This window comes from Equus caballus, chromosome 19 (genome assembly GCF_041296265.1).
Source record: "Equus caballus isolate H_3958 breed thoroughbred chromosome 19, TB-T2T, whole genome shotgun sequence".
In the NCBI taxonomy this organism is placed as follows: Eukaryota; Metazoa; Chordata; class Mammalia; order Perissodactyla; family Equidae; genus Equus; species Equus caballus.
In genome coordinates this window covers 46407074-46433176 of record NC_091702.1, presented here as the reverse complement: position 1 = coordinate 46433176, position 26103 = coordinate 46407074, and the positions used below count along the sequence as shown (strand labels likewise).

The following is a 26103-nucleotide window of genomic DNA, read 5'->3' as shown; positions in this document are numbered from 1 at the left end:
TTTCTAACTTAGAAAAAGAAAAGATTCCAGGGTTTTTGTTTTGTTTTGTTTTTTGTTTTGGTGAGGAAGATTGGCCCTGAGCCAACATCTGTTGCCAATCTTTCTCTTTTTGCTTGAGGAAGATTGTCACTGAACTAACAGCCATGCCCATCTTCCTCTATTTTATATGTGGGATGCTGCCACAGCATGGCTTGATGAGTGATGTGTAGGTCCACACCCAGGATTCGAACCGGCAAACCCCAGGCTGCTAAAGTGGAACGTGTGAACTTAACCACTACATCAGCGGGCTGGTCCCAAGCAAAGATTCTTTTTTGGGATTCAGCAAAAGAACATTTAAGAGCCTCTTTTAGATACAGTGTGCTTCTATTTTTAGGTGGTTGTGACTTTTTTATTGTGGTAAAACAGACACAACATAAAATTTGCCAGTTGAACCATTTTTAAGTGTACAATTCAGTGGCATTAATGACATGCATACTGTTGTGAAACCATTACCATTATCTATTTCCAAAACCCTTTCATCATCCCAAATAGAAACTCTGTGCCCATTAAGCAATAACTTCCCATCCCCCTTCCTCAGCCCCTGGTACCCTCAAATCTATTTCTGTCTCTATGAATTTGCCTATTCTAGATAGTTCATGTAAGTGCAATCACACAATATACATCCCTCTGTGTCTGGCTTCTTTCACTTAGCATAATGATTTCAAGGTTCTTCCATGTTGTAGCATGTGTCAGAACTTCATTCCTTTTTATGGCTGAATAATATTCCACTGTCTGGATAGACCACTTTTGTTTATTCATCTGTTGGTGGACACTTGGGTTGTTTCCACCTTTTGGCTATGCCGAATAGATGGTGTGCTTTTATAGCCATGAGATGAAGCAAGTGGGACTGCTCACTGGGAGAAAAGTAGGCTGGGGAGCTTGACAACAGCAAGACCAAAAGGCAAGAGGGGTTGAACACAGGGCAGGAAGCAGGCCGTAGCCTTGAGGAAGGAGCTTTTAGCGAGGCAGGGACTCAGGATGAACCCCTATGATGCAGCGAAGCAACTGGCTGAGCACAGGGCTCAGCTTGCCACGTGACCCTGGCCCACCCTGCTCCTCTCTGGACGTCCACTTCTGCACCTGCTCAGGCCAGGGCCATAGCACACCAGATGATTCCCAAGGTCCTTCCAGTTCTGACAATCAGTCCCCCAAGACCTGGACCATCAGGTAATTAAACAGTTAGCCTAATGAAGGACCCTATTCGGAGGGTGGAGAGAGAAAGGGGACTCTGGAAGTGACAAAGGTCTGATCCCCTCAGAAGGAGAACATGGTGCCCACGGCAGAGTATGTAGGGAGTGAGAGCAGGGCCTGGCGCCCCAGGGCCGTGGCTCCAAGTGAGTGTCAGGGAGAAGCAGAGAAACGGTGACAGCAGAAGCTGGAGAAGGCTTGGACCTGCTGGGGACAGAGTGCTCGCTAGGACCAGGCTGGCCCCCATCGGGGGGCCATCACACCCTTGAAAGAAGGCGCGCGAGAGAAACACAGAACAGGGTCTCACGTTCACATGACCAGCTGTGTGGCCCTGACTGCAACACTGAACTACTCTGGGCCTCCCTGCTCATCTACATGCTGGACAGCTCAAAAGCCATCATCTCTACGGTCCCCTCTGGGGTCAACTCCAGGGCACAGGGGAACCCGGAATCGGGTGTCGAGAGAGATCTCTTCCACACTCATTCTTTCAGCAAGTGTCTATTGGCCACTGCTCCGTGCCAGGCATTGCAGTTGGCGCCCTTCCTTCATCCCACCTCATACCGAGGGGACAGACAGAGGAGGCAGCAACAGCATCTTCTTGTTGCACAGATTTGCAGCGGCTAATTAAAACAGCAAATACAAACAAGGCTCCACTGACAAACTACCCCCAGCGGTTGAGCTTGCTGCCAACACCAATTAAGAGCTCCAGCATCATGCACCCCCGGGCCCAGGTGGGACTCGGGCGCCTGGGAGGTTCCCCATCAGAGGGCCGGGAAGGGAGAGAAGGGGGCGACTGGGGCCTCAAGCGTGAGCAGGACTCACCTTCACGCAGGAGTAGATCACGGACACAAACACCGCCAAGGTCAGCAGCAGGAAACACGTCAGGTAGAAACTCAACATGAACACGGAGCTGGAAGAGAGAAGGCGGGCAGCCCTGGGGCTCTGGGGGCCCCTGCGGAGGAAGCACAAGCTGCTCCATTTCCCCTGCACCCACAGCCCAGGCTTTTCTAGCCTCTGACTCCCTGAGAAGGGCTTACACAGCCTTGCGAACCAATTCAGGACCCTCCTCACTAACAGTCCGGCTCCTGCACTTCCCACCTTCCTGCACTTTCTGGGGGGCGCAGCAGCCCATAGGGGAGCCGAATGGAGAGCCAGGTGACACCTGTTCAATGTTTTGCCTAATTCTTAGCTATCCGTAGACTCGCGTCATTTAGCCTGCTAGGATCCAATTTAAAAATCACCTGGTTATTCCCTCCACATAGTCACTCATGGCTTGAAAAGTAACTATGAAGGTTGAAAACCGATTTGATAAACAGCCACCCTTTATGGAAATGCATTTGACAGCAGCCCCACCAGCCACTCTGAGAAACGGCAGTGACATGTCCCTTCAGAGGGCATAGTCCCTGAACCCTGTCTCCCCACCGCCAGGCCCCACAACAAGTCCTGCTCAGTTTTTGCTCTCCTATTCCTGCCCAGTTCAACAACAACAACAAAAATGCAAGGCTCTCCCCGGCCCCTCTTTCAGGGCAGACCACAGGTGATCTTAACGTTCACCGTGGGCCAAATCCTCGGACAGAAGCGCTGCAAGTGCCTTTCCATCCAGACCCTCCCCCGGCCCTCCTGGGGCAGGCACCACTGAGGTACAGTGCGCCCGCCGTGGCAGGAGAGGCCGCAGAACTCCTTCTCCCCCTCCGGGAGTCAGGGTGGCCTGAGATGCCAGGCGCTGTCAGCAGGCTAAAGACCAGTGGCGGACTGGAAAAGGCGGGTGAACACCTCTGGGGAGGCGTTCAAACAGGGTCTTTGTTCCAGGCTCCCCCAGAAGCCAGCACTCGGCTGCCTTAAACAAACAGAACAAAGGGAGAGAACACTCGTCAGAGGGAAAGAAAGACCTTTTAAGTAGCTTCTAAGGCTTCCCTAGAGAGAGGGTGGCCAGAGAATGACCTCCTTCAGCGCCTTAGCAACTTGGAGCTGTGGCCAGAGGAGGGAACGAACTGGAACCCACGGCAGGCAGAGCAAGGGATGGGACGACAAGCCCCTGGGCCAGGCTGCAGGGAAAGGAACGTGCCAAGAGGCGGGGTGATGTCCCCAGGCAAAGGGGACTATCAGTTACGATGGGACAGAGGTCTAAGCTGCTCGTTGGTACATGGAGCTCCATCAGTACAGAAAAACGGGGTCCTATGCCAGTAAAGACCCCCAAGCCCACCAGCTCTGCACAGCCTCAGAGCAGGAGCCGATGGGCATTAGCTGTAGAACCAGGGTGCAGCCACTGTCTGGTGTCCACCTGGGCAACCTGACAGAGTCAGCACAGACACAAACGTAAAGGCTCTCTCTCCAACAGTAAGTGCCACTGAAAACACAGGGCGTCGAGTAATAAGACGGGCCACCATCGTGTACCTCCTGATGTGATGCACTGAGAAGGACACAATGTCACTTCTGTGGGATTCTTGTCAAAAATGCATAACTTCAATCTAATCATGAGAAAACACCAGGCAAACCCAGACAGAGGCCGTCTACTGATTAATTGGCCAGTACTCATCAAAAGTGCCAAGGCCACAAAAGACAAGTAAAGGCTGGGAGGTGTCAAGGACTACACGGGACTACGGTGATGCAACAGCTAAATGCAACGTGGGAGCCTGGACCGGCTGCTGGAACACAAAAAGGCCATCGGGGGAACACCGATGGAGTCAGGATACGGTCTGGGGAGAGTGAACAGCGCCACGCCGGCGTTCGCTGCCAGGCTCTGACGATGGTACCGCAGTTGGGCAAGTTGTCTGCAGTAGGGAAAAGGGAATGAAGGGCGCACAGAAGCTCTCTGCTGTACTTTTGTAACTTTCTGTAAGACTCTAATTATTTCAAAATTAAAAACAGAAGGCGCTGGAGTGAGGGGACCCTTCTCGATTAAGTTAGACTCAGGGATATAACAAATGCAGCTAGTGGGTCTTGAGTAGACCCTGGCTGTGAATAAACTAAGAGTAGAAGACATTTTGGGGGACAGTTTTGGAAATCTCCACATGGACTTGGTATATGTTGATTGTAGAGAACTTGTGATAATTTTGTTTGGTGTGTAAAACATTGTGGTTAAGAAAGAAAATGCTTTTAAAGTAGGTGTATATTAAGGTTTTTGGGGCAAAAATGTCCTTATGTCTAAAATTTACTTTAAAAATCAGAAAAAAAATAGATGAAACAAAAATTGCAAAATATAAACAACTGTTATATCAGGGGGATGGGTGTTGATTATAACTACTCTTCTGTATGTTTGAAATAGTACATAATAAAAAGTAAAAAACAGGGGCTGGCCCAGTGGCGTAGTGGTTAAGTTCACACGCTCTGCTTCAGCATCCAGGGTTCGATGGTTCAGATCCCGGGTGCGGACCTACACACTGCTCATCAAGCCATGCTGTGGCAGGCATCCCACATATAAAATATAGGAATATGGGCTTGGATGTTAGCTCAAGGCCAATCTTCCTCAAAAAAAAAAGTAAAAAATATGTTTAGATACATGCACATATGTAGGTAAACACACACATACACACAGCAGTTCTCCTTCTCACCTAAGCATGACCCTATTGTGACTGTCTAACAAACACTTCATTTCCAAGAGCCCACCACCCATTCAGAGTGGTCCCCTGTCCCCTCGGAAGCCACAAGCCTCCCTCAGCGACATGGCCAGTTCTCAGAAGAGTTCAGGAGCATCTCTTTGAGGAAAGCCTTCAGAACCTGAAATCCAGTCTTTGAAATAGCCAGAGTAGCAGAAAACCTTTATCTTTTGAAGATGTATTGAGTCTTTGGCAAGAAGCCAAGGCCATACAGAAACAAGCCTGTGGCAGATCTTGGGTGACAGTGTGGTTAAACCGGGAGGAGCTGATGCAGCGTGAGACGGATCTCTCATGCAGCAGGCGGTGCCCAGAGAGCAGGTTTCCTCCTGGGAACGAGCACGTCGCTCCCCCCGCACAGAGGAGGCAGACTCCTGGCTTCCTGGTCCCACCGAGGACAGCCCTGGAAACTTCTCCCCTGCCGGAGCAAGTTCAGCCCAGGCTCCCACCTCTGCTCTCCTCCGTGACCTCCCTCCCACCCCCGAGCCCCTGCAGCTGGAGGAGGGAGCACCGGAGGGATGGGGTACTCACTGGGGCACGATGGTGACCTGGACAAAGCAGATGAAGAGGAAGACCAGCGAGGCACACGCCACGTAGGCACCGAATCGGTCATCCACCTGCTTGGAGTACTGCAAGGACAGGGCAGGGTGAGGGGCGGAGGCACCCGGGCCTGTCTGCCCCAGTCCCACTCCATCCAGATACCCTCGGGGCAGCCCCCTCCTACGACTGAGAAGACCCGAGAACCAGTGCTAGCCTTAGCTCTCAGGAAGCCAGTCCAAACCACCAAAGGTGGTGCCTGTGGGGAGGGCAGCTGAATTATGTCAAATCAGAAACTTTCTGCAGGCCGGGTCACCGTGAGGATAATTCAAAATGATTAAGTTACTGAGACCAGCTACACGCTAGGACACGTGCCGGGGTCTGTGAGCATCATTGCACAGCATCACAAGAGCCCCAAGAAGTAGGCACAGCCCTGTTATTCTTTCTACTTTAGAGGTGAGCGAGCTGGGGCTCAGAGAGGTCAGGCAACTTGTCCAAAATCACAGAGCTCATCTCCAAGGTTTCAACTCTCAGCACCAGCTCCTCTCCTGACAGCAACCAGCTGCAGAACAGAGGCTGAGCGGGCATAGAGTCACCCAGCGAGGGTAAGGCCTCTGTGGGTCAACTCCATTTACCGCTGGTCAACAGAGTAAGTTCCCCTCCCATAGTTTTACCTCCTAACTAGGTTTGCCTCGTTTGATGTGACATGAGTTCAACATGAACCCATTTTAACCGAACACCAGGGAGACCCTGTGACGTGGAGCAAGGACCCTGGACCAGGGTATGGTTCCAGCTCTGTCACTGCTTCACTGGGTGGCCTAGAGCACGTCACCCAACTGCTCTGCATTTTAGCTTTCTCAAGTCACAGCTTAAGGAGGTGCGACAAAGAGATCTTGACTGCCCCTTCCAACTTTGATATTCTGAGCTTCCAGTGTACCAGGCAGCTGGGTAGTCCATAATGATAATAATAACAATAATAACAAAAATAATACAAACAGCAATTAACACTGAACATCTACGTTGTGGCAGACACTGTGTTTTACAAGGATTTGTTTAATCCTCACTATGACCCTGTGAGGTAGGTGTGTCGAATAGCCCCATTCTCCAGACAAGGAAACTGAGGCATGAAGAGGTTCAGATTTATCCCTTCTGAGCAGGAAGTCTCCCTAAGATCCCCATCTCCCAGGCAGGGCAGCATCAGAGCTGGGGAAAGTGAGGTGACAAGAAGGGGGCTCTTTCCACTGTGATGGAGATGGGGTGGAAGCCGTCCTGCGGCCTGGTCCCCCTGGTCCTACCTCCCTCCCACCCCGGGTGCTGTACCTTCTTCTCTAAGTCAGGTTCCCTGAAAGTCAAGAGGAACTTGCGGACATGCTCAGATCGCAGCCTGTCGATGCTCCTGGCGTCAATGGCACGGCCCAGAAATTCGTCCACTTCATCCTCAGGGTTTGCACTTTCCTGGGCGTTCCTGGGGAGCAAGAGGCACAGACACAAGACGGGCTGACCACCAGGGATGCCACCAGCGGCTCTGCCGCTGCACCCAGACTCATCAGAGGGGCCGCGGTCGCCCAAGATCGGCCCTAATAAGGGGTGGGGGAGCTGGGAGTGAGAGTGGGGTGGCCAGAAGCCCAGTGCCCCTCTTAATAACTGCACATATGTGCAGAAAACTGCCCATCTCAGACTCGCTGGCGGGAGGGCCTCCCTGACGATAAGGTATTTCTGCCTCTATTGATATATTATCATATTATAAAAATACTGTGAATTATTATCACAGGCTTAATTGTTTCTTCCCCTACAGGTAACGGTTCTGTGCTGTTCATTCTCCAGTTGTCCCATCACCCTGAAACGAAGGCGGGGATTGCGGGGCGAGACTTCTGCCACAGGGCCTGGGAGCACCTGGCTGCCTTTACCTGGCTGGGGGCCCTCTGGGAAGCAGGTTTCAGGACCTTGGGGTGCTGAACTAAAAACCCTATTTCTTGGGGGAAGCCTAGTCCTTGAGTGGGATTTCTGACAGTCCCTGAGAACTGGGAAGTGAAGGACAAAGAGGACATTCACTTTCCTCAAGGAACTGGGATGTGGCCAGGCGCTGGCCACCAAGGTGCAAAGTTGGCATTTCCCTGAGAGCTGCACGTGTGTGTATGCGTGTGTGTGTGTGTGCACACGCATGTGCAGAGTGTGCATGTGTGTAGTTGCGTGCACATGTGTGCTCAGAGTGGAGATTATAAGGGGGCAGTGCCAGGCCCAGCCTCTCTCTATGCCAGGCGGCCTGGGTCCCGGGCTGCCCTCTGTCAGCTGCCGTGGGCTCCGTGCACCCTCAGCCAAGACTGCGTGGGCTCATTCTCCAGGGCGCATGGGGAAGCCCAGCTAGAAGGCAGGTTCGGAGACACCCCCAGGCCAAGGGCACATTACTCACTTGTCCTTGGGGTCTTCAAAGCCCTAAAAGAGAGGGATAGAGAGAGAAGGAGAGGAGTGAGAACAGAGAGGACTGAAAATGAAGCTTCCAGAAATGTGGCTGCAGAGGCTGCAGCTCATTTTCTCTCTACAGCCCACCAAGGAGCTTGGACACAGAGACGGTTGCAGTTCAGTTTTTTTTTTTCTTTAAAGATTGGCACCTGAGCTAACAACTGTTGCCAATCTTCTTTTTTCTTCTTCTTCTTCTCCCCAAAGCCTCCCAGTACATAGTTGTATATTCTAGTTGTAGGTCCCCTCTGGCTGTGCTATGTGGGACGCCACCTCAGCATGGCCTGATGAGCGGTGCCATGTCCACGCCCAGGATCCGAACCGTCAAAACCCTGGGCCGCTGAAGCAGAGCACACAAACTTAACCACTCGGCCACGGGGCTGGCCCCCAGTAGTTCTTTCCTTCCTTCCTTCCATGAGCTGGGTTCTTCCTATGGGTCAGACTCTGTGCTACACGCTGGGGCGCACTGTGACTTCAGTTCATCTGCTGGCAAGTCCATGTGTCTAAGCTCTTCCTGTCCCCACACCTGCTTCCTTGTCATATGTCCCCAAACCTCCCTTTCCCCGCCTCCTGGACCCTGGACTTGGTGGGTCCCCTCCCAATTCTGCCACTTACTCAGATGAAAATAAAAGAAACCTCTAAGCTGATTAATCCCCACACTCATGCACATAACCATGCACGTACACACTCATGCACACTTACCCCCACCCCCACTGAGCACACATAAAATCTCCCCAGAGTTCACAAGTTACAAGCTTAAGAAAATTAAGCTCCTGTTACTGCAACAGCTTTGCCTGTCTCTGAGAACCAACGTTCTCACAAGGCCAGAGCTGGCTGGGGACCCAGGAGGTGAGGGACCTGCCTGCCCCGAGTTGACTACTGTTGTGATGTTCATACAGACGGGGCAGGGGTGAGGGTGGGAAGGTCCCTTATGGTGGCCAAACTCAAAGCTCTATTTAGAGTTAATCTATCAAGTCCACAGAGGGACCGATGTGTGTCAGGGTCTGACCAGTTGTGGCAGAATGGAGGGAGTGCTCCCTAGAATGGGACGAGGGTGGAATCTGGATGGCACTGGTGGAGGCGACAGGTAGGACAGGCAGTTTCAGGTAAGGCTCAGCTTGCTGGGACAAGGGCAGATGACCTCTGATTTCTGGCCCAGCACACTGGAGCACACTGTTGGGCAAATGGGGAGTTTGGCCAATGCTGGGTGAACCCAAACCCCTAACGAACACATCTCTCTTCATTCCCTCTGAGGACATGGCTTGAAACACAAAAAGTGGGATTTATGTTGGTCTCCATGAGCCAGAGCTGCTGGGCGCTAAAACAGAAGTGGGGTCCACGCAGCGCCAAGGTGCTCGCTCTCCGTTCTACCCCCAGCTGAGGGCTGCCTGGGCCTCGGCAGCCTCTAGTGGGATAACCAAGTGCCCAGCCGTGGGCTCTGAGCTCCTCCCAGGCTGCCTGGCAGTTGTCTACCTGGGCGAGCCAGACCCTTCTCCTTGTCCTCTGAGAAATTGCCAGGCCCTCCATGCCTGCTGCAAGACCCAGCCCACTTCCCCATGCCAGCTCCAGGCTGGAGACGTTGGTGTCACTCAAGCGAGTGCCCCATCAGGGGTGGGCCCATGCCGGATGTTCCCGGGATGCCTCGGTGCCCAGCTCAAGCAGGCAGCAGAGAGTGGGCAGGCCAGCTCGCTTGGGAACATCAGGTGACGTGCTGGCCCGCTGCTGTCTATCACAGGGGCCAGCGACGATTTTCCTGCGGGACTGAGGACGACTGAGCTGGATGATGCCTACGCTGGTCTCTACAGCTCAAAAATCAACCTGAAATGTTTTTAATGGCCTGTTTCTGACTTTCTCCAGGGTTCTTTGGTCATCTGCTGGGACTGGCATTGGGGGCCAGGTCCACTCTAAGCACATGGGGGTCGTGTCGGTGTGCAAAGTTCAGTGTCAGATTGGGGTGGTGACTGACAATAGCCAGAAACACTTTGATCCATAAACCATGGCAGAGGGTCATTAAGAACACTGTCCAGCAGGCCGGGTTCAAGTCCCCCCACCTGCTTACTAGGACAATGGTCCTCAACTGGGCTAGGAGGACCCTCAGATGGGTTCCTGGGGTTTGGGGAGCACTTCTGGGGAGCAGCTCAGCTCAGGGGTTCTGTCTGGTTCCTGATCCTCTCCCTCGGACCCAAAGCAAGAGCAGAGGCCGTGGCCCCTCAGCTCGTCCAGACTGAGGGGCAGGTCCCGTTTGCACGCCTGCCCTGTCAAGGCTGCTCATCTTCCCCAGCACTCAGCCCGCCACCCCGGAGAATGCAGAGCTTCCCTGGGCTGGTGAGATGAGCAGAGGTCCATGCACGCTCCCCCGCCGACCTTCTTGCTAATAAATAAGCTTAGAGACCTTACAACACTCAGGCCTAAACATAAACCGGCACAGCGGGTCACGACATTGTAAAAGGTGAGTAAAAGCTGCAACAAGAGTTAAAGAAATAAGCCGTTGACTACAAGTTAAGCCCTTTCCAACCGCTCTCAGTCACTGCTTAATCTAATTCCTCCCCGATCTTCAGTGGCAGTCAGGGCAGAAGCTCGCTTTTTGCGTCTTTCCCAAAGATTTCAGGCGAGTTTGACATCAAAAGCCCACGGTGTGTCTGGCAGCTGCGGAACCTGCCTCATCCCCAGCTGGACCCTCTGACTGGGCAGCTGCAGGGACAGCAGTTGGCACGTTGATGCCGGGCACTTTGCCCAGCCAGAGGGGGGATGGGGAGCCTCTTCCCCTCAAGCTGTGCAGAGGTGTCCTTGACCCTGCTCTTCCGCACATGCTCTCCTCCCTCCCCACCGCTGGACGAAGCAATTAACACCACGAGGAGGCCATCCAGCAGCCGGTCCCCTGAGACTGTCCTTTCCTCACCTACAGCCCTTCTGCTAATTCCTCCAAGGCTCCTTGTCCTAACGATGATGAACGTGTCTGCCAAGCTGGTGTTTATATCCACACTGCCTCCTCCGAGGCTCAGAAATAATGAAAGATTCTGCTTATACCAAATATCGCTAAAGGAAAAAACTTTCCAAAGATTCAAACGGAGAAGGCAATGTCCCACCAGGTACCTTTCCTGCCTGCTGGTGGTTTTCCTTCCTCTCCATCTCCATCCTGTCCCACCTGTTCCTTCCCCACTCTCCGCGTCTCCAGCTCCCCCTGCGTCTCCCGCTTCCTCTGGCTGTCCTCTCCTGACTTCCCGCCCCCTGCTCCTCTCTTCCCTCCCACCTGGATCAGGGCCTCCCCGCTCTTCATATGCCCCTCCCCTCTCAGGCTCCCCCTGTCCTCCCACCCCCTCTCATCTCTAGACCGTCCTGGTCACGTGGGCACAGGGTCTGCAGATTATTCGAGGGCTGGGTGAGAAGGGAGGGTCCACCAACCGCTCTGTGCTTTGGGGAGGGTCCTGGAGGGAGAAAGTGGTGGCTGGAACCCTGAGCAGCACGGACCAGGCGTGTGGACATCCACGTTCAAAGATCTTGGTGTCCCAAATGTTGCTTCTTTACCGTCAAAAGTTAAAATGGAGGTCTTGACTCAATTCAGTTTTTCTCCTGTACATTTTCCTTAAACTTTCATCATCTGCTACTTGCTAGCTAGTAAGGAGCACAGTGACTGGGTCTCCAGCCTGTCTCCTCCCTCAGACCCTGGCGCTGTCTGCTGACTCTGTTGGATTCTCATGGAGTCTGTCTCTAAACCCTGCTGCTGCTGCTTAAACCTAGTCTGATCCACAGAGGCCCCAACTCAGGGACCCTGGGGCCGGCATGCCCTGCCTTACTCCTCGACCCCGGCTCTGTGCGAACTAAGTGGCCACACGGGCACCACTCCCTGCACCTTCCCTCCTCACCATCCCTCCCTCAGCGTGGGCGACTCCGACCTGGACCCAGGCTGCCCTTGAGCTGAGGAGTGTGCTCCGATACAGGAGCCAAGCTCTTGGAAAGAAAGAAGGAGAACACTGCTGCAAGAACTTGACTTCTTGTCTTCGCTCTTCCTCTTCCTCCCCCCCTCTGAATTCTTCTTTCCATCATCGCTGATAGAACCCGGGCAGCGCATCCTGAGTTAGCCCAGCCCTGGTGTGTGTGGCGATGCCCAGGGGTGTCTGTCCCCAGAGGCAGGCAAGGAGCCTTGAAACAGAGCTCGCACCCCACTGCGGTCTCTGCTCTCTCCACTTGCACGCCCCCCCCCGGAAGGCTGCAGTCAGCGGGAGTGTTTCTCAGCACAGAGGGCAAAGGGGACCATCACCTGGCACTTGCCAAAAAGCACTGGGATGGTTTCTGAGCAATTGAGCCAAAAGATGTGTTCCAACTGCCTGGGAAATGTAGCAGGTACTGGAAGGGCGAGTGATAAGCCAGTAACCACTCCACTCCCCAGGGCCTCACCAGATAGTGCCAAGAGACCACTGGAGCCTTTGGCTGGACCCTGAGTCCAGGCAGATGGGCCTGCTTCCAGCCTGCGCCAGCAAGCCCTCTACCAAGAGGGAGGGAGGAAGGGGTGTCGTCACTCCATTCCAAAGCCAAATGGGGCATGCCAAGGGAGAGCGAGGCTCACGGAGAGAGCCCGAGACCAGAAGTCAGGTGCTCCGGCTCCTAGTCCAAAGTTGGGATAAGCCCCCCTTCCAATGTTTCCTTCTGTGGCTCTCCAGATTCCCTAGGACGAAGGAGGGGCCTGGCCCAGCCCTCACACCCTCGGAAGGCCCTGCCCCGGAGGATGTGCCCGCACACTGCCCTGCCAGCCACTCACCATCCGCTTCATCTCCTTGGACACCTGGTTGCCACCCAGGTGGTTGTAGAAGGGGCGTTCGGCCCCCCAGTGTGGCGGGTTGTGCCCGATGGAATTGGTTCTCTGGCGATTCATCTTGGCGATCATGGCCTTCTCTTCTTTCTGGGAGAGCAACACAGATGCATCAGTCCGTGGGCAGGGCCCACCAGAGGAGCCCCAGTGAGGACTTTCTCATTCCTCCCAGAGGCCAGGCCAGGGAGGGGTTTAGGCAGCTGTGCCTCTCTTCTCTGCACAACCAGGATCCCAGAGGTCTGCCAGGATCCCAGAGCTCACCTGGGCACACATCCTAAATCCCTCCAAACTCCCTCCTGCCAGCCCTGGCTAGCCCAGGTCAGGGCAGAAGAGGATGATGAGATGGGTCTGGTGAGAAAGCAAAGGGGCACGGGGACATCTGTAGTTTGCATGGAATTCTCAAGGGTGGCAGAGCCTGGGTCTGCAGGTGCCCAGGGGTGACAGAGGGAGAGGAAACCTGGGATTCCAATCTCCACTCAATTTATCCAAAATAGGCCCGTGCTACCAGAGTGGGCATTAGGACAGGCCCTACCGCCCAGAAGGCAGCTTCCAGAGGTTTGGGTCACTGGAACTATAAGATTCAAGGGCTGACATGCATTGCACAAATACACAAACGGGGCCTCACCCAGCTACCCATGTGCCAGCCAGGATCTCTGTCTATCTGTCTGCCCGTCCATCCAAATGGGCACAAGAGGCGGATGGTTGGAGAGGCCCAGGGAAGAGGTGGTCTTCCCCACAACGCCCTCCCTGAGCCTGAGAAGGGAGCCATCAGACCAGGGATGCAGAGGGGAAGGGACACAGCCTGCTTCAGCTGACACTGCTGAAGGGACATCCTTTCTGGATCGCTTGTCAAGCTGGAAGACCCAGACCCAGAGAACCCAGGGTAGAGAGTGAGGCTTCAGCCTGGGCGGCGCTAGAGGGTGGGGCTGGAGGCCTTGGGAACCAGCAGAGAGGAGGAATGTGGGAGGACGGCCTGGGAGGATCCCAGCTCATTTATACTCTGGCCAAACAACAAGCAAATGTTTAAAAATGTGTCAATCAAGCCACTAGGAGCTCTCCTCAAAGTGCCCTAAAGCCTCCCACACCCCTTCCTGGTGTCTGTGCGGGGGCCTGACACAGCTGCCTCAGAGGCCCTGCAGCCAGGACCCGTGTCCCGGGTGTGCTGCTGTGGCGGGACACACTGCCCCTCGATGTCCCTCTCAGGGTGGACACCTTCCCGGAAGAGCCCCTCCTCCCTTGAAAAATCTTCTGCTCCATCCAAGACTTCCTCTGAACTTTTCCCACAGTTTCATTTTATCTTTAACTTCTTAGGAAAGAAAAGGGGAAGGTATTCTCTCTCAAAGGGCTCTGACCAACAGATAAATTCAACTGAAAGACTCCTAAGGAAAAGGCATTTTAATCTAGGGAGAAATAGGAAATGTTCTCTTCATCTGCTTTAAAAATTAAGAACATGGAATGTGGCACTATTAAAAATAGAACACTGAGGTCTGCTAATAATTCAGTTTTGTATTTTGGCAAGTGTGGGCTGAGACAAAATGAGAAAGAAGGAAGAGACTAGAAAGTAAAAGATGGGAAAAAACAGGGGTTCAATAAACAACAGATATATGAGTACAGGCAGAGACAGACACTGAGAGAGAGGGAGAGAGAGAGAGACGGAGGAGGACAAATGTCCACTTAGTTTAGGCAACAGAAAAGGAACGAGCTGGAGATAAAATATCTGGTATACCCAGATTTCCTTGGTGCTTCACTGCCATCTCGTGGCCTTCAGATGTATCGCTGCTAAATGATTTGAGGCCTGTTGCATTTTTGCAACAGAAGCAAAATGAAATCATTCCCTCTTTGCCATCAGCCTTTGCAAGGCCTCAGTTAACTCTCATGTCCTTCCTGAGATGCATTAGGAATTCACGACTTGACTCAAGGAAAGAGCAAGAGAAGGAAGCAGTAAGCTAAGAAAAGTTCCCTCCCTCAAAGAACGAAGACTCTGAGCCCCCTAGTTCCCCGGCCCCCAAGCCCCCGGACCCGCTTCTGGGTGCAGCGCAGGATGAGGAAGGTCTCGATGCTGTGCTCCTTGAGGTAGGCGTTGCGCTCGCCCCCACAGCCTGGCTCCACCTCGTAGTCACCGTTCAGGTAGTTGAGTGTGGCCTTGGTGATGTGGATGCGTCTACAGGTGGGCAGGGAAACAGGGTGGGGAGGGCAGAAAATGAGTTCAGAACTCCAGCTCCTATGCAGAACAAACTGCAACCAACTCAATCCCAATTCAAAGCCCAGGGCCCCAAACTCTGGCTCAAACGCTAGCCCCAACCTTCGTCCCAACCTCAGCACACGGCATCCCTCCAAGGTCACCAGATGGCTCGGGGGACCCGTCCCAGCTCCTGTCCACAGCACCACACCATCTCCCCTCTGTGTTATATTACTGTAATAACACGATACATTGTCAGCCTGCTGGGAGGACACCGGCTCCAGGCTCACAAACTCTGCAAACCTGCTCAGAAGCCAACAGCAGCTGCTGCTGACTACAGGATCGAGTCCAACTTCCCCAGCCTGGCATGAACGTCCTTCTTAACACAGGCACTGTTCCTTCCACTGGTCCCTAAAAGGCCGTCTGCTCTACTTCGGATTCCTTGGAAACACTGTTTTCCTACACCTGTGCCTGCCCTCACACCCTTCCCTCAGCCTGGCACACTCTCCCCTCCCTACCCTCCTCACCAGCCCGAATCCTGCCCAGTCATCCAGGCCAGCTCACATTCCACCTCCTTTCTGTCCTGGCTACACTGGAAATTATCCCCGGCTCCCTCCTCTAGAACTCCGCCCTACCTACTGCATCTCACAAACCACAGCGTTTGTGTACATATCTTCCACATGAAGACTCTGCAAAGGTGGAGACGAAGCCCCCTACCCCTACTTGCCATGGTGAGGGGTAAGTAATTTGCCAGGTAGAGTAATTTTCACCTAACTCTGCCAACCCCAGGGTTGCAAGTGACCCCGTCCTGCCCACTGCCCCGCTCCTACGACAGTCACCGTGGGTGGGGCAGGGTGAGAAGCAAAGTCTGGGCCCCGCGCTGCCCCGCTGCCCGAGGTCCTCGCTCACCGCAGTGGTCCTCACTCACCCCGCCTTGCCTCCAGCCTCCATGTGGTTGGCTAGCGTGACGTCGTTAGACCAGACGTCGAACTGCCACTTCCTGAGACCAAGGACACCGCAGTGTACTCGCCCGCTGTGGATTCCCACGCGCATGTTCACGTTCACCCCTGTCACCTCCCGGACCAACCTGGGGATGGAGCAGGGGTAAGGCTGGGAGAGGATCAGGGACCAGGCACACAGAGCAGGGGCGAGGCTGGAGAGCAGGGGGTCGGGGATGCGTCAGAAGGTGTGGGGCTCACAGTCATTTCTCTCTGGTCCAGCCCAAATCCAATCAGAAACCGTTCCCTGCGAAGGGCAGGGGCTGGGCCGGGCTGCTCAGGTGCTGTAATCTGTGAGAGGCGCTGTTTCCTGTCTTGGCCACAAGGTGGCGCAGCGCCTCACACTAAAGCCCAGGCCCTACTGCTTCCCCCAACTCGGGCACCCGGGGCGCTCGGGCGATCGCTACCCTCAGTCAACTAAATCGTGATCTGAAAATGCAAATACACATTAGTGCCGACTTGAGCCAAACAGGGAAGTTACAGCCACTCCAAATCCCATTCACATAACGCTCTTGGATTTATCCTCATTGCTGCTGCTTCGACGTTAGCAGGATAATGGAGAAAGGTGGTTAACAGAGTTTCGAAAGACATACTCCTGCTCAGGAAAGAACGGGGGCCTGGGCAGGTGCAGGGGACTGAGGGTGCTCCAGGTGCTAGAACACAGCTCCAGTCCCCACCACGTGCACCATGTACCCAGGAGTCCCCAATAGACAGGAGGCCCTCTGTGGGAGGGGAGTGGGACTGACTGTATATCTCCAGGTCTGTGTCTGCGGAAGAGGATGCAGGTGCTCTGTGGTAAGACACTCAGCGTGCACTTTTCAGGGACCTGGACCCTCCCTGACACCCTGGGGATGGGCCCACTCAGCCATCTGAGAGGCAGTGACCACTTGGACTCCCGCCCTCCACCCCACCCCACCAGCAAGGGGCTGACACCCACCACAGGGAAGATATATGTCATTCATCATTTCTCTTGTCCTGGGATCAATCTGCAAACACCTTTACTGGAGCTGTTCCTTCCATCCACAATGCCTCTGGCCACTTGCTTAGGTTGATGACAGCTCATTCTACCTTTTTGGCTAAACTCCAGGGCCACCTCCTTCAGGAAGCCTCTCTCCGTCCTCCCAATGGAATGGACAGCCCCCTCCTTAGCCCGCCCACCAGTTTGCCTCTCTGACCTGGTGGTATCCACTCGGCATGCCTGGTATCAGAGCAATGCAATCCCAGCCTCTCTCTTGCAACGGACGCCTAGCTCAGGACGCAGGGGCACTCAGCAAACACCGCCGAATGGAACTGAGCCAAACTGAATGGAGGCAGCCACCTTCCTGGACAGCTGCTCTGACCTCTGACCTTGCCCACTGTGGCTTTCCCTTTGCCCCTGCCCAGGCCCCTTCTAAAGTTCAAAGTTACTGACCCTGGATGCAATCTCTGACCCGCTCCCTGGCTGACATGTAAGCTTGGATTGTCCATGGATTTTAAGGACGGGGGTTCCTGCTATGGCCAGCAGTGACCAAGAATTGGCCAAAGACCCTTTTTGCTGTGCTCCCAGGAAGGATGGGTTTTCCTAAAATAGAAACACCTGTGTTTGAATTCACCTGTCCAGTAGTATGACCCTGGGGAGCTGCTTAACCTGAGTCCAGCCTTTCTCATCTGGGAGGAAATGGGGCAGAGAGTTCCACCCTAGCTGCCTGGCTGTGAGAAGATATGAAAGACTGGCGTGCAAGAGCCGCTCACAGCACGGCTGCCAGCTTGTCCTCCTCCTGGAGAGGTGCGTCCACACCTGCTGCCCAGAGTCTGCAAAGCGCTCCCTTCCCACAGCACACGTTTCTCTGGGAAGAGCTTCCCAGGCTGCTGTGTACCAGGAGACCCAGAGAAGGCTCCCAGCCTGGAGGTGCACATCTACCCCCCGACAGGTCTGGTGGTCCTTGGAGGGGGCTCTGCCCCACTGTTTCCCTGTCCAACCAGGCAGCCAGCTGGTCAGTTACTCAGGGTGTGAGACAGGCCCCCTGCAGACTGGAGACAGGCAGTGCCCCCTGGAGATGGTCAGCCCCCCTGGAGATGGACAGTTCCCCTGGAAATAGTCAGCTCCCCTGAGGATGGACAGTCCTCCTGGAGATGGTCAGCCCCCTAGAGATGGTCAGCCACCCTAGATATGGACAGCCCCCCTAGACATGGACAGTCCCCCCAGATGTGGGCAGTCCCCCTAGACATGGACAGTCCCCCTACATATGGGCAGTCTCCCTGCAGACGGGCAGTCCCCCTGGAGACAGGCACTTACGAGATGGCCTCAATCATGTCCATGCCCATCTCCACGCAGCAGTGGGCATGGTCAGCCCTCGCTTCAGGCAGCCCCGAAACACAGTAATAACAATCCCCCAGGATCTTAATACGTAAACAGTGGTTCTCCTGGAAAGCAAATTAATTTTAAAAATTAAAAATAGTAGGAAAGAGAAGTGGGAGGGAAAGAAACGGGAGGCAAACAGATTCACCCCGTGCCTGGAATAACTTGCCTTTTAGGGCAGCAAGTACAGACTCAGTGCCGGCAGGATGCGCAGCCCCAGCCCTGGGACGGGCTTATCAGGAGCGTGGGGGACGGAGGACAGGCCGAGCAGCCCTCAGAGAGGCACTCCAGCCTCCCCAGGACCAGGAACGCACTGTTATGGCCACAGCAGAGGCCCCGGAAGAATGCAGTTGGCCCACTGTGGCAGCGCGAGGACGGCCCCAAGCTGCGTGTGAGTGTCCCCGTCCCACCCCACCCCTGGACCGTGCTCTGACTCTCAGCCTCAGCTTCTGTGAACAGTTTTCTGACTCTTCGTCTTTTACAAAAAGATTCAAGCCGAAATGAGATTTAAACACAATCTCACCTGACCCCTCAGCCTGTCTGAAATTTTATCAAAAAGAGTTCTGCTAGACCAGCAAGCCCCTGAGTGATAAGACACCCACAGAGCTGAGGGACCTGCCGGCTGCTCCCCGGTCCCCCCCACCCCCGGGTAACTGGCCCAGCAGGGTCACCCCAGCAGGCCGCGATCAATCCACAACTGGCATGGATATACGTCACTGACCATCGATTATCAGCTGTCCAAATCTGGCTCCCGGAAGCTACTTCATGAGGCTGGGACGCTGGCACTCGAGTATCTGTGTGGCCTGGACTCTCATTTAAGACCCATCCACTGCACAAGCCCCCGGCATGAACCGGTTCACCTCACCCACGTTCAGTGACAAACACGAGTGAGGTGCGGGGCCTACCATCTAACGCCCACAGAGGCCCCGGCACCACCTCCGACCAGCACCAGCCTCTCATCAACCATCTGGTCTGGCATCCTGGGAGGGCAAAGGGGACATGTCCACATGTTGGTGGACATTGTAGTAAGTGACCTGTGACAAATAATGACTCTACAAAGGCTCAGAGCATCGCCCATAGCCACACAAGCTGGGAAAGGATGACAGAGGTGGAAACAGGGACCTAATGAGTTCACTGCTCCACACCAACAGGTGTGACTTCTAGTTTGTCGGAACATTAAGGGTCCTCTTTCAGGAAGCCTCTGAGGGGTGGCACACAGCTGTCTGCAGGCCAGTTGGGATTCAGACTCACTCTCTGATCACTGCAGCCAATCGCATCAGGAAAGTGGCTCTATGACACCTAACATGCCCATCACACAGAAATTCTTCTGGGGTTTGGGGGGTATTACTGACAAGCCTCACCACCCACTTCCACTGATGGAGGGCTCACCCACTTGCTCCCTTGTGAACGGCAACACTGTGAAAGCATCTCCATGTGTGAGTGTGTGGCTGGGGCCAACGTGAGGACACACAGCCACAGCCCACGTGGCCACTCTGGCCGTTCCCAGTTCCCAACAGAGGGCTCTGCCCAGCAGGCCACACCCTGGCACAGGCCTGTCCCTGGGGTTCAGTGAGTCCTTGGCCACACCACCCCCACTCAGGCAGCCCAGGTCAGGCCACCCTTCCTGTCTCGGCTCAGGCACACGAGTGCCTGATGGCAGCGGGCGGGGTGACTCACCGCGGCCAGCTTGTCGAAGCGGGCGAAGAGCTCGTTGAGGGTCATGACCAGCTCCTGGGCAGTGCACTGGGACGCCAGGCTGGTGAAGCCCTCGATGTCAGCAAACAGGATGCTGGGGAGACAGGTGGAGGAAGACCCCCATGAGGGAGGAAGGTGGGGGGACACAGCCAGGGCCCGCCCTCAGCCATAAGAGGGCTGCTGGGCAGCAAGAGTCCTACAGGGCTCCAAACAGCTGCTGGGGAGGGGACAGAGGCCCTGGCACCAGAGAGCTGAGAGGGTGGCCTCTCCCAGCTGGCAGGGAAACGCCAATCCAGTCCTCCTTTCTGTACTCTACCTGCATCTCACTCCTCCCAGGAGGAAAGGCGCAGAGGCGCATGAGACCTGGGAGCATGTGTCTGCCTGAGGTGACCACAGATAGCGGCCTGGCCCTGTCTGACCCGAGCCACCCCCTCAAGGTAGCTGGGCCTAGGGATGGAGGCCTTTGATTCATCTGCTCTGGAGAGAGCATCTCGAGGGAGTCCTCCAGAAAGGACAGACTGAAAGAGCCACAGGGAGGAGGGAGGAAGACACGGCCAGTCTGCGTGCATCTCCGGAAGCCCCCGCCTCGTCCAGCCGGCTCCTCCAGCCTCAGCCCCAGGAGCCCCGTCAAATGCACCAGCCAGTCCCTGCCTTGCACGTTTTGGATCTTTTATCCGTTTCTGGAGGCTCGTGTTCCCAAGATTGAAAACACCTTCCTTTTTTTTCATAACAGACCACCAGAGGTGAGGCCCAGAGCTGGAACGTGTGAGCGCCCTAGAGCTCTTCCCTTAAAACAGACACAGGGATGTAGTAACTCTCCTGCATGGAGACGCTCCTGGTGGCCAGGCACGGGGATGGGAGCTTCCGACACATCATCGGGATCCTCCGGGCTGCCCTGAAGCAAGGCTTGGGGTCTCCATCTCACGGAGAGGAGGCTGAGCCCCAGGGAAGAGGCTGGAGACCACAGCACGGTGGCCTCCACCCCCCGGGCCTCTGCTCCTCCACTCCACCACGCGGCTCCTGCGGTTCCAGAAGCAACCATCTCATTTTTTAAATTGAGAATGTAGAACTAAACGTACTTTGTCATTTTATTCCAAAAATGTGTGCCAGTACATTAAGCATGTCTTTTCATTCTGGTGTTTGACATCAGGGGCCTTGTGACCCCCGGGAGCCTGTCCCTCCCAGACGGGTCAATTCCTCGAGACAGTCAACAACTCGCCTCAGAGTCCAGAGCCCCAGCCCCAATCAGGCTCTCACACCCGGGCCCCTACTGCTCTGCCCCCAGCATCCCAGGGACAGGTACCAGACAACTCGGGACAGGCCCTACACCCCAAAGCCTGCTGACATTATTCAAACCAGCCCATCCTAAGCCCGCCTACCCTGCCTCACCTGTTCCTTCCCACAGAAACCATCATAAAGGCTCTTGCCCATGCTTCGCCCCCCTCTGCCTCCTGCCCAATTGGGGTGCTTCCCTGTGGGGCCCCCTCAAGGGGTGGCGTGCCCCCTCCTCTTGGGAACTGTGCGTAACAAACTGCCTCTTCAATGGAAGTCGTCTCCTGATCCACTGGCCTCACCACACCTGAATAATAATAAAACCTACGTTTTAAAACAGTTGGACACTGTTCTAAGCACTTTATATGTATTAACTCATTTAAGCCCTACAACCACCCTGTGAGGTCAGTATCCTACTTTTATAGGTGAGAAAATTGACGCACAGAGAGGTTGAGTTACCTGCCCAAGGCCACACAGGCAACCTGGCTTCACAGTCCAGGAGTTGAATCAGTAAATCCTATGCTGTCTGTTGGCCCTGCAGTCATCTTAAAGGAATACGAGCGTAATTCAATGGTCTGGCAATGTATGTGGGACAGAGGGAGCCGTAAGAGGCATGTGTGAGCTGCTGTAGGTAGGTGAGGACAGGACTCCACCCAGAGGGACCACACTCAGCAGCTGCTCACCAGCTCACACAAGGGGACGTGGAGACGGGCTGGGCCACCAGAGAGTGCATCCCAGGGCTCCAGCCAGGCTGTGTCACCTCCCAGGAAAGTACAAGAGGGCAGACCCCAGGTGCTGAGCCCAGAGCTCTCTCTTGGCACCCTGGCTCCTCAGGCCGCTCTGAGCCCAGCTGGATCAGCAAAGACAACTGCCGGGGAAAGCCAAAGAGAGTGGGAGAAATGCAGGGATGTGACAAGAGACGAGACAATGAGGGGAAAGCAGACAAGGTGAGGAGGAGAAGCAGAGAGGAGAGACGCTGTCCCGTCAGGCCCCAGGACTCAGGACATCAGAACATCAGACAAGCTGCTCCAGAGCGGGCAGCCTCCGAGGCAGCGGCCTCAGAAGATGAAAGGGAGTCGGGAGTCTCCATCATGCTTTGATGCTGGTGTCTGACCCTGCAGACGGGCTCAGCGCCTCGCCCAGGGGCTGGCCGGGGGCATCGGGCGCTGGGGGAGACAGGAGTGGGTGAGGGGAAGCTGTCGGGTTCCAGATGCTGATCCCAGCTCCCTAATAGGTGTAGACCCCTATTCTGGCCCACCTGCCACCTCCCCGCCTCTCAGGTGGCTGCCCCACTCCACCCAGAAGAAGGGAAAAGTCTCTCCCAGCCTACAAGAAGCACCGTTACATAGTTGTTCTGGAAATTCAGCTTTAACTCTCAGGAACTCAAAGCCAAGGCAGGTTGTGGCCAAGCTTGGCTGCACCAGAGTCAAGGAAGACATTGAGTGAGAGACCCCTGGCTGACCTCAGTATTTCAAATGCACAGCCAGCGACACCATGCCCAGCTGTTCCACTCTGGGTTCAGGGCTACACAGCAGAGGCCTGGCTTTGGGGGCTGCTGAGACCCTCACAGTAGGAAAGAACAAAGTCCCAGAACCCGGCAGAGGCAGGCCTGCTCCTGGGCAAGGTAACCCACAGCGCCAATCCGAGGGGAAGAAGGAGGAGGAAGAGAAGGGGCCGCCCCCAGAACACGAGATGTGTGTGGACAGGGCTCAGGGGGCCTAGCCTCGCTTCACTGAGCTCTGACCCCGCTGCGTGCCACGTCCAGATGTGGCCAGGCCTGCGACCGCCCTCCTTCCCCACAGGGCACCTTGCTGGGCCTCGGCGCTGTGCTCTCCTCCCATAGACCAGTCATTCTGAGACCTGGTCCCCCTAGAATCACCCCAGAGCTTCTACAGAGAGTCCCAGAGCCCCACCCGGGAGACCCTGACTCAACTGGCCTGGGTGGGGCTCTGCCATTATTGTTTTTGTTTATTTTAAGCTTCGCTGGTGATTCTATTTGCAGCCGGAGTTGGAAACCACTGCACCAGTTCAAATGCCACCTTCTCAAGGAGGCCCCCGCTGCCCTACTTAAACCTAGGGCCCCTCCCAGAAGTCTGTCTCCCCTCCCTGCTCCATTTGTCTCCATCGCACTTTTCACCGTCTGAGGTACTATTTATTATTACTTTGCAGTTGTTACGCTCCTGTCCATCTCTCTCTACTAGAATGTAAACTCCCAGAGGGAGACATTTTTGTCTGCTCGATTCTTGGCTTCATCCCAGCGCCAGCATGATGTCTGGCACACAGAGGACACGCTTAATAAAATTTGCAACCCAATGACCGAATGAATGAGCACAGGTCATGTCCACCTTGCCCTCCACTCTATCTACCCTTCCCACACTCACCCACCCACCCAGCACAGGACAGCACAGAGTAGGTGCCTGTATTTATTTCCCAGGGCTGCTGTACAAGTACCACAAACTGGGGGGCTTAAAATAATAGAAATTTATTCTCTCTCAGGTCTGGAGGCCAGAAGTCCGAAATCAAGGTGTCAGCAGGGCCTCACTCCCTCTGAGACCCTGGGCATAATCCTTCCTTGCCTCTTTCTGGTGGTGGCTGACAGTCCTCGGCTTGTGGCCGCATCACTCCAAATTTCTGCCTCTGCTGTCACATGGGCTTCTCCTTGTGTGTCTGTCTCTCCTCTTCTTATGAGGACACCACTTCTATTGGATCAGAGGCCTATCCCGCTCTAGCAGAACCTCATCTTAACTTGGTTTCATCTGCAGAGACTCTGTTTCCAAATAAGGTCACGTTCACAGGTCCCAGGGGTTAGGATTTCAACATATCTTCTGGGGGACACGATTCGACCCGCAACACCGCCTAATATATATTCGTTCAATGACAGAGAATTTTCATAGTTTCAGAGCAAGGAAGGGGCAGGACCAGCAACTCCAATAGCTCTTCTATCTATCCCACTGGGCCTCTTAGGGTCCCCAGCACGTCATCCGAGAGCTGCAGGCCTGGCACCCAGCAGATGCTCCAGCAGTGTTCTTGGAATAGATAGGGGAATGGTTACAGAGGCCACGGGGAGCTTCCTGGTTCTGTGCCAGGAGACATGGGAAACAACATTAGTGTGGCCTCCAGGTGGCTAAGAAAGCCTGACCCTCCCTCCCGTCTCCTGGGATCTGCTCTTGCATGGCCCCCTCCCAGGGCTGTCAGCAGTGGCTGAGGAATCAGGGAGGGGCGGGTAGCTGGCTCCCTTCAGGTGGTGTGACAGAGCTGCCAGCCAGCCAGAGAGGAGGTGCCTCAAAGCAGGGCTTCAAACGTGCAAGGAAGCTTGGACAGGGTCTCTGAGGTCCCAACTCTGAACCCCTGCAGCCTCTCCCTGACACTGATGGAAACCTGGCCACCTCCACATTCCCCCCACATCCTGTCAGAGGCAAAGTCACTTGGGGGAGCATTCTACTTAATGACTGTCACTTCTGGAGGCACCTCTGTTTTATGAGGTTTACCCAGTGGCAGACTGTCTGTTCTGCTGGCCAAGATTTCCCGATTTGCTCCTCAGTGACTCTGAGGGCCATCTTACAACCAGCGCTGAGCCCAGACGTGCAGTAAGGTGCTAATTCATCGATCAGTCCCCACTTGAGAGCTCATCTTGGCGATGCGCTCAGGCCCTCCCGGCAGGCGGCAGAGGCGGGGAAGGCCCACTCTGGCTGTGCGCTCCTCCCTAATTGCCTGCCATCCATCACTCACAGTCGCTTGCATTCTACTCCAGAGGCAGGAGCGGGCAGGCGCTTCATCCCAATTACCCCGACAGGCCCTTCAGCTCTCTGTCACAGCTTCAGCTCAGCTTTACAACATGCAGTTTTGGTTAAGCGCATTTCTTCACTGTTGCTCCCTCTCGCTGCCAACAGGCCCTGTGACTTGATGAAGCCGTCAGCGTCTGACCCTGCTCTGTGGAAGCCACATCCGGCAGCACCTCTGAACACCAGAGCGGAGTTCTCCTAGTGTTTGGGGCAGAGGGCAGCACTGAGGACCTGCTCCCCTGATCTCAAGCATTCTGTCGGGAGGGGACTCAAGAAATGCCAAGAGGCAAACTGTCTATGGAGATGGACTCAGGAGAAGCAGGGGCCTGGGGGCACAGCAGTCATGGGGTGGGGGTGGGAAGGGTGTATGGCAAGGTCTCAGCCCAACTCCCAGGATGCTGGGCCAGGCGGGAGCTGGAGGTCTTGCAGAAGCAGGGTGGGAAGCACCCTGGAGGCCCCCCCGGTGTGTAGCTTGGAGAGGCCCAGCCACAGGCCGGGGTCTCTTCTTGACCAGGAAGGCTATCCCTGCAGTTTGCCCTTTCTGTGCTACAAGCCATACAACCTGGGAAGCCGCCAGGGTCCAGGCCCCTTGTAAGATAAAGGAGGGGCGATGGGTCACTCACACACGCTGGGTGAGCAGCACAATCAGGCGTGCTCTTGTCAACACCTGGCTGAGAATGAATACCAGACAACTGGGCATTTTCCAAGGGCTGGTGGAAAAACGGTTAGAGAGGGGCATAGGGACGAGGAGCAGCCAGAGGACCATCTGAGGGCACCGGCTGGGAGAGGCACAGGGGAGAGGTTGCTGCACACACTGGATGTCGGCACAGATTCCACCAACAGAGAGAGTCCATTCCACTCACAGAGATGGGACACCTTCCTTCAGAAAGTGAAGGGGCCTTGTGACTGGCTTGGCCGTCAGGACCAGGTCCAGGGGGTCTGGAGTCAGTGTATGCCCTGGAACCCATGTTGCCAGCCTCAGGGCCTCCTGCGACCCCATTCCATGCCCTGACCCCTCGATCTTGTTTCTACCCACCAAATCCTGCTCCCGCCACCCAGACAACGTACCACCTGCAGCACCTCCAGACTTTCCGTTTACAGTGTGTTAGAAGAGCTGGGGAAATGCTTCCCGAGGGAGGAGCCCTCGAAGAGAGATGGGAACTGCACCAAGACCCTCAGCAGCCAGTGACTTCTCGGGGGGAGAATACGGTGCTTTTT

General features: G+C 55.0%; 1 protein-coding gene across 2 annotated transcripts in view; it reads right to left on the bottom strand.

Annotated features, from left to right (window-relative positions):
- The window catches only part of ADCY5 (adenylate cyclase 5), a 150737-nt gene that overhangs the window by 29634 nt on the left and 95000 nt on the right, over positions 1-26103 (bottom strand). For both annotated transcript variants that reach the window (XM_001917066.6, XM_070243700.1), the window contains exons 4-12: positions 19814-19925; positions 18074-18201; positions 15729-15887; positions 14641-14782; positions 12571-12711; positions 7768-7790; positions 6678-6822; positions 5352-5449; positions 2050-2137 (exon numbers count right to left, since the gene is read on the bottom strand). In XM_001917066.6, the coding sequence (XP_001917101.3) occupies positions 2050-2137; positions 5352-5449; positions 6678-6822; positions 7768-7790; positions 12571-12711; positions 14641-14782; positions 15729-15887; positions 18074-18201; positions 19814-19925 (1036 nt within the window). The remainder of the gene's footprint in view (positions 1-2049; positions 2138-5351; positions 5450-6677; positions 6823-7767; positions 7791-12570; positions 12712-14640; positions 14783-15728; positions 15888-18073; positions 18202-19813; positions 19926-26103) is intronic.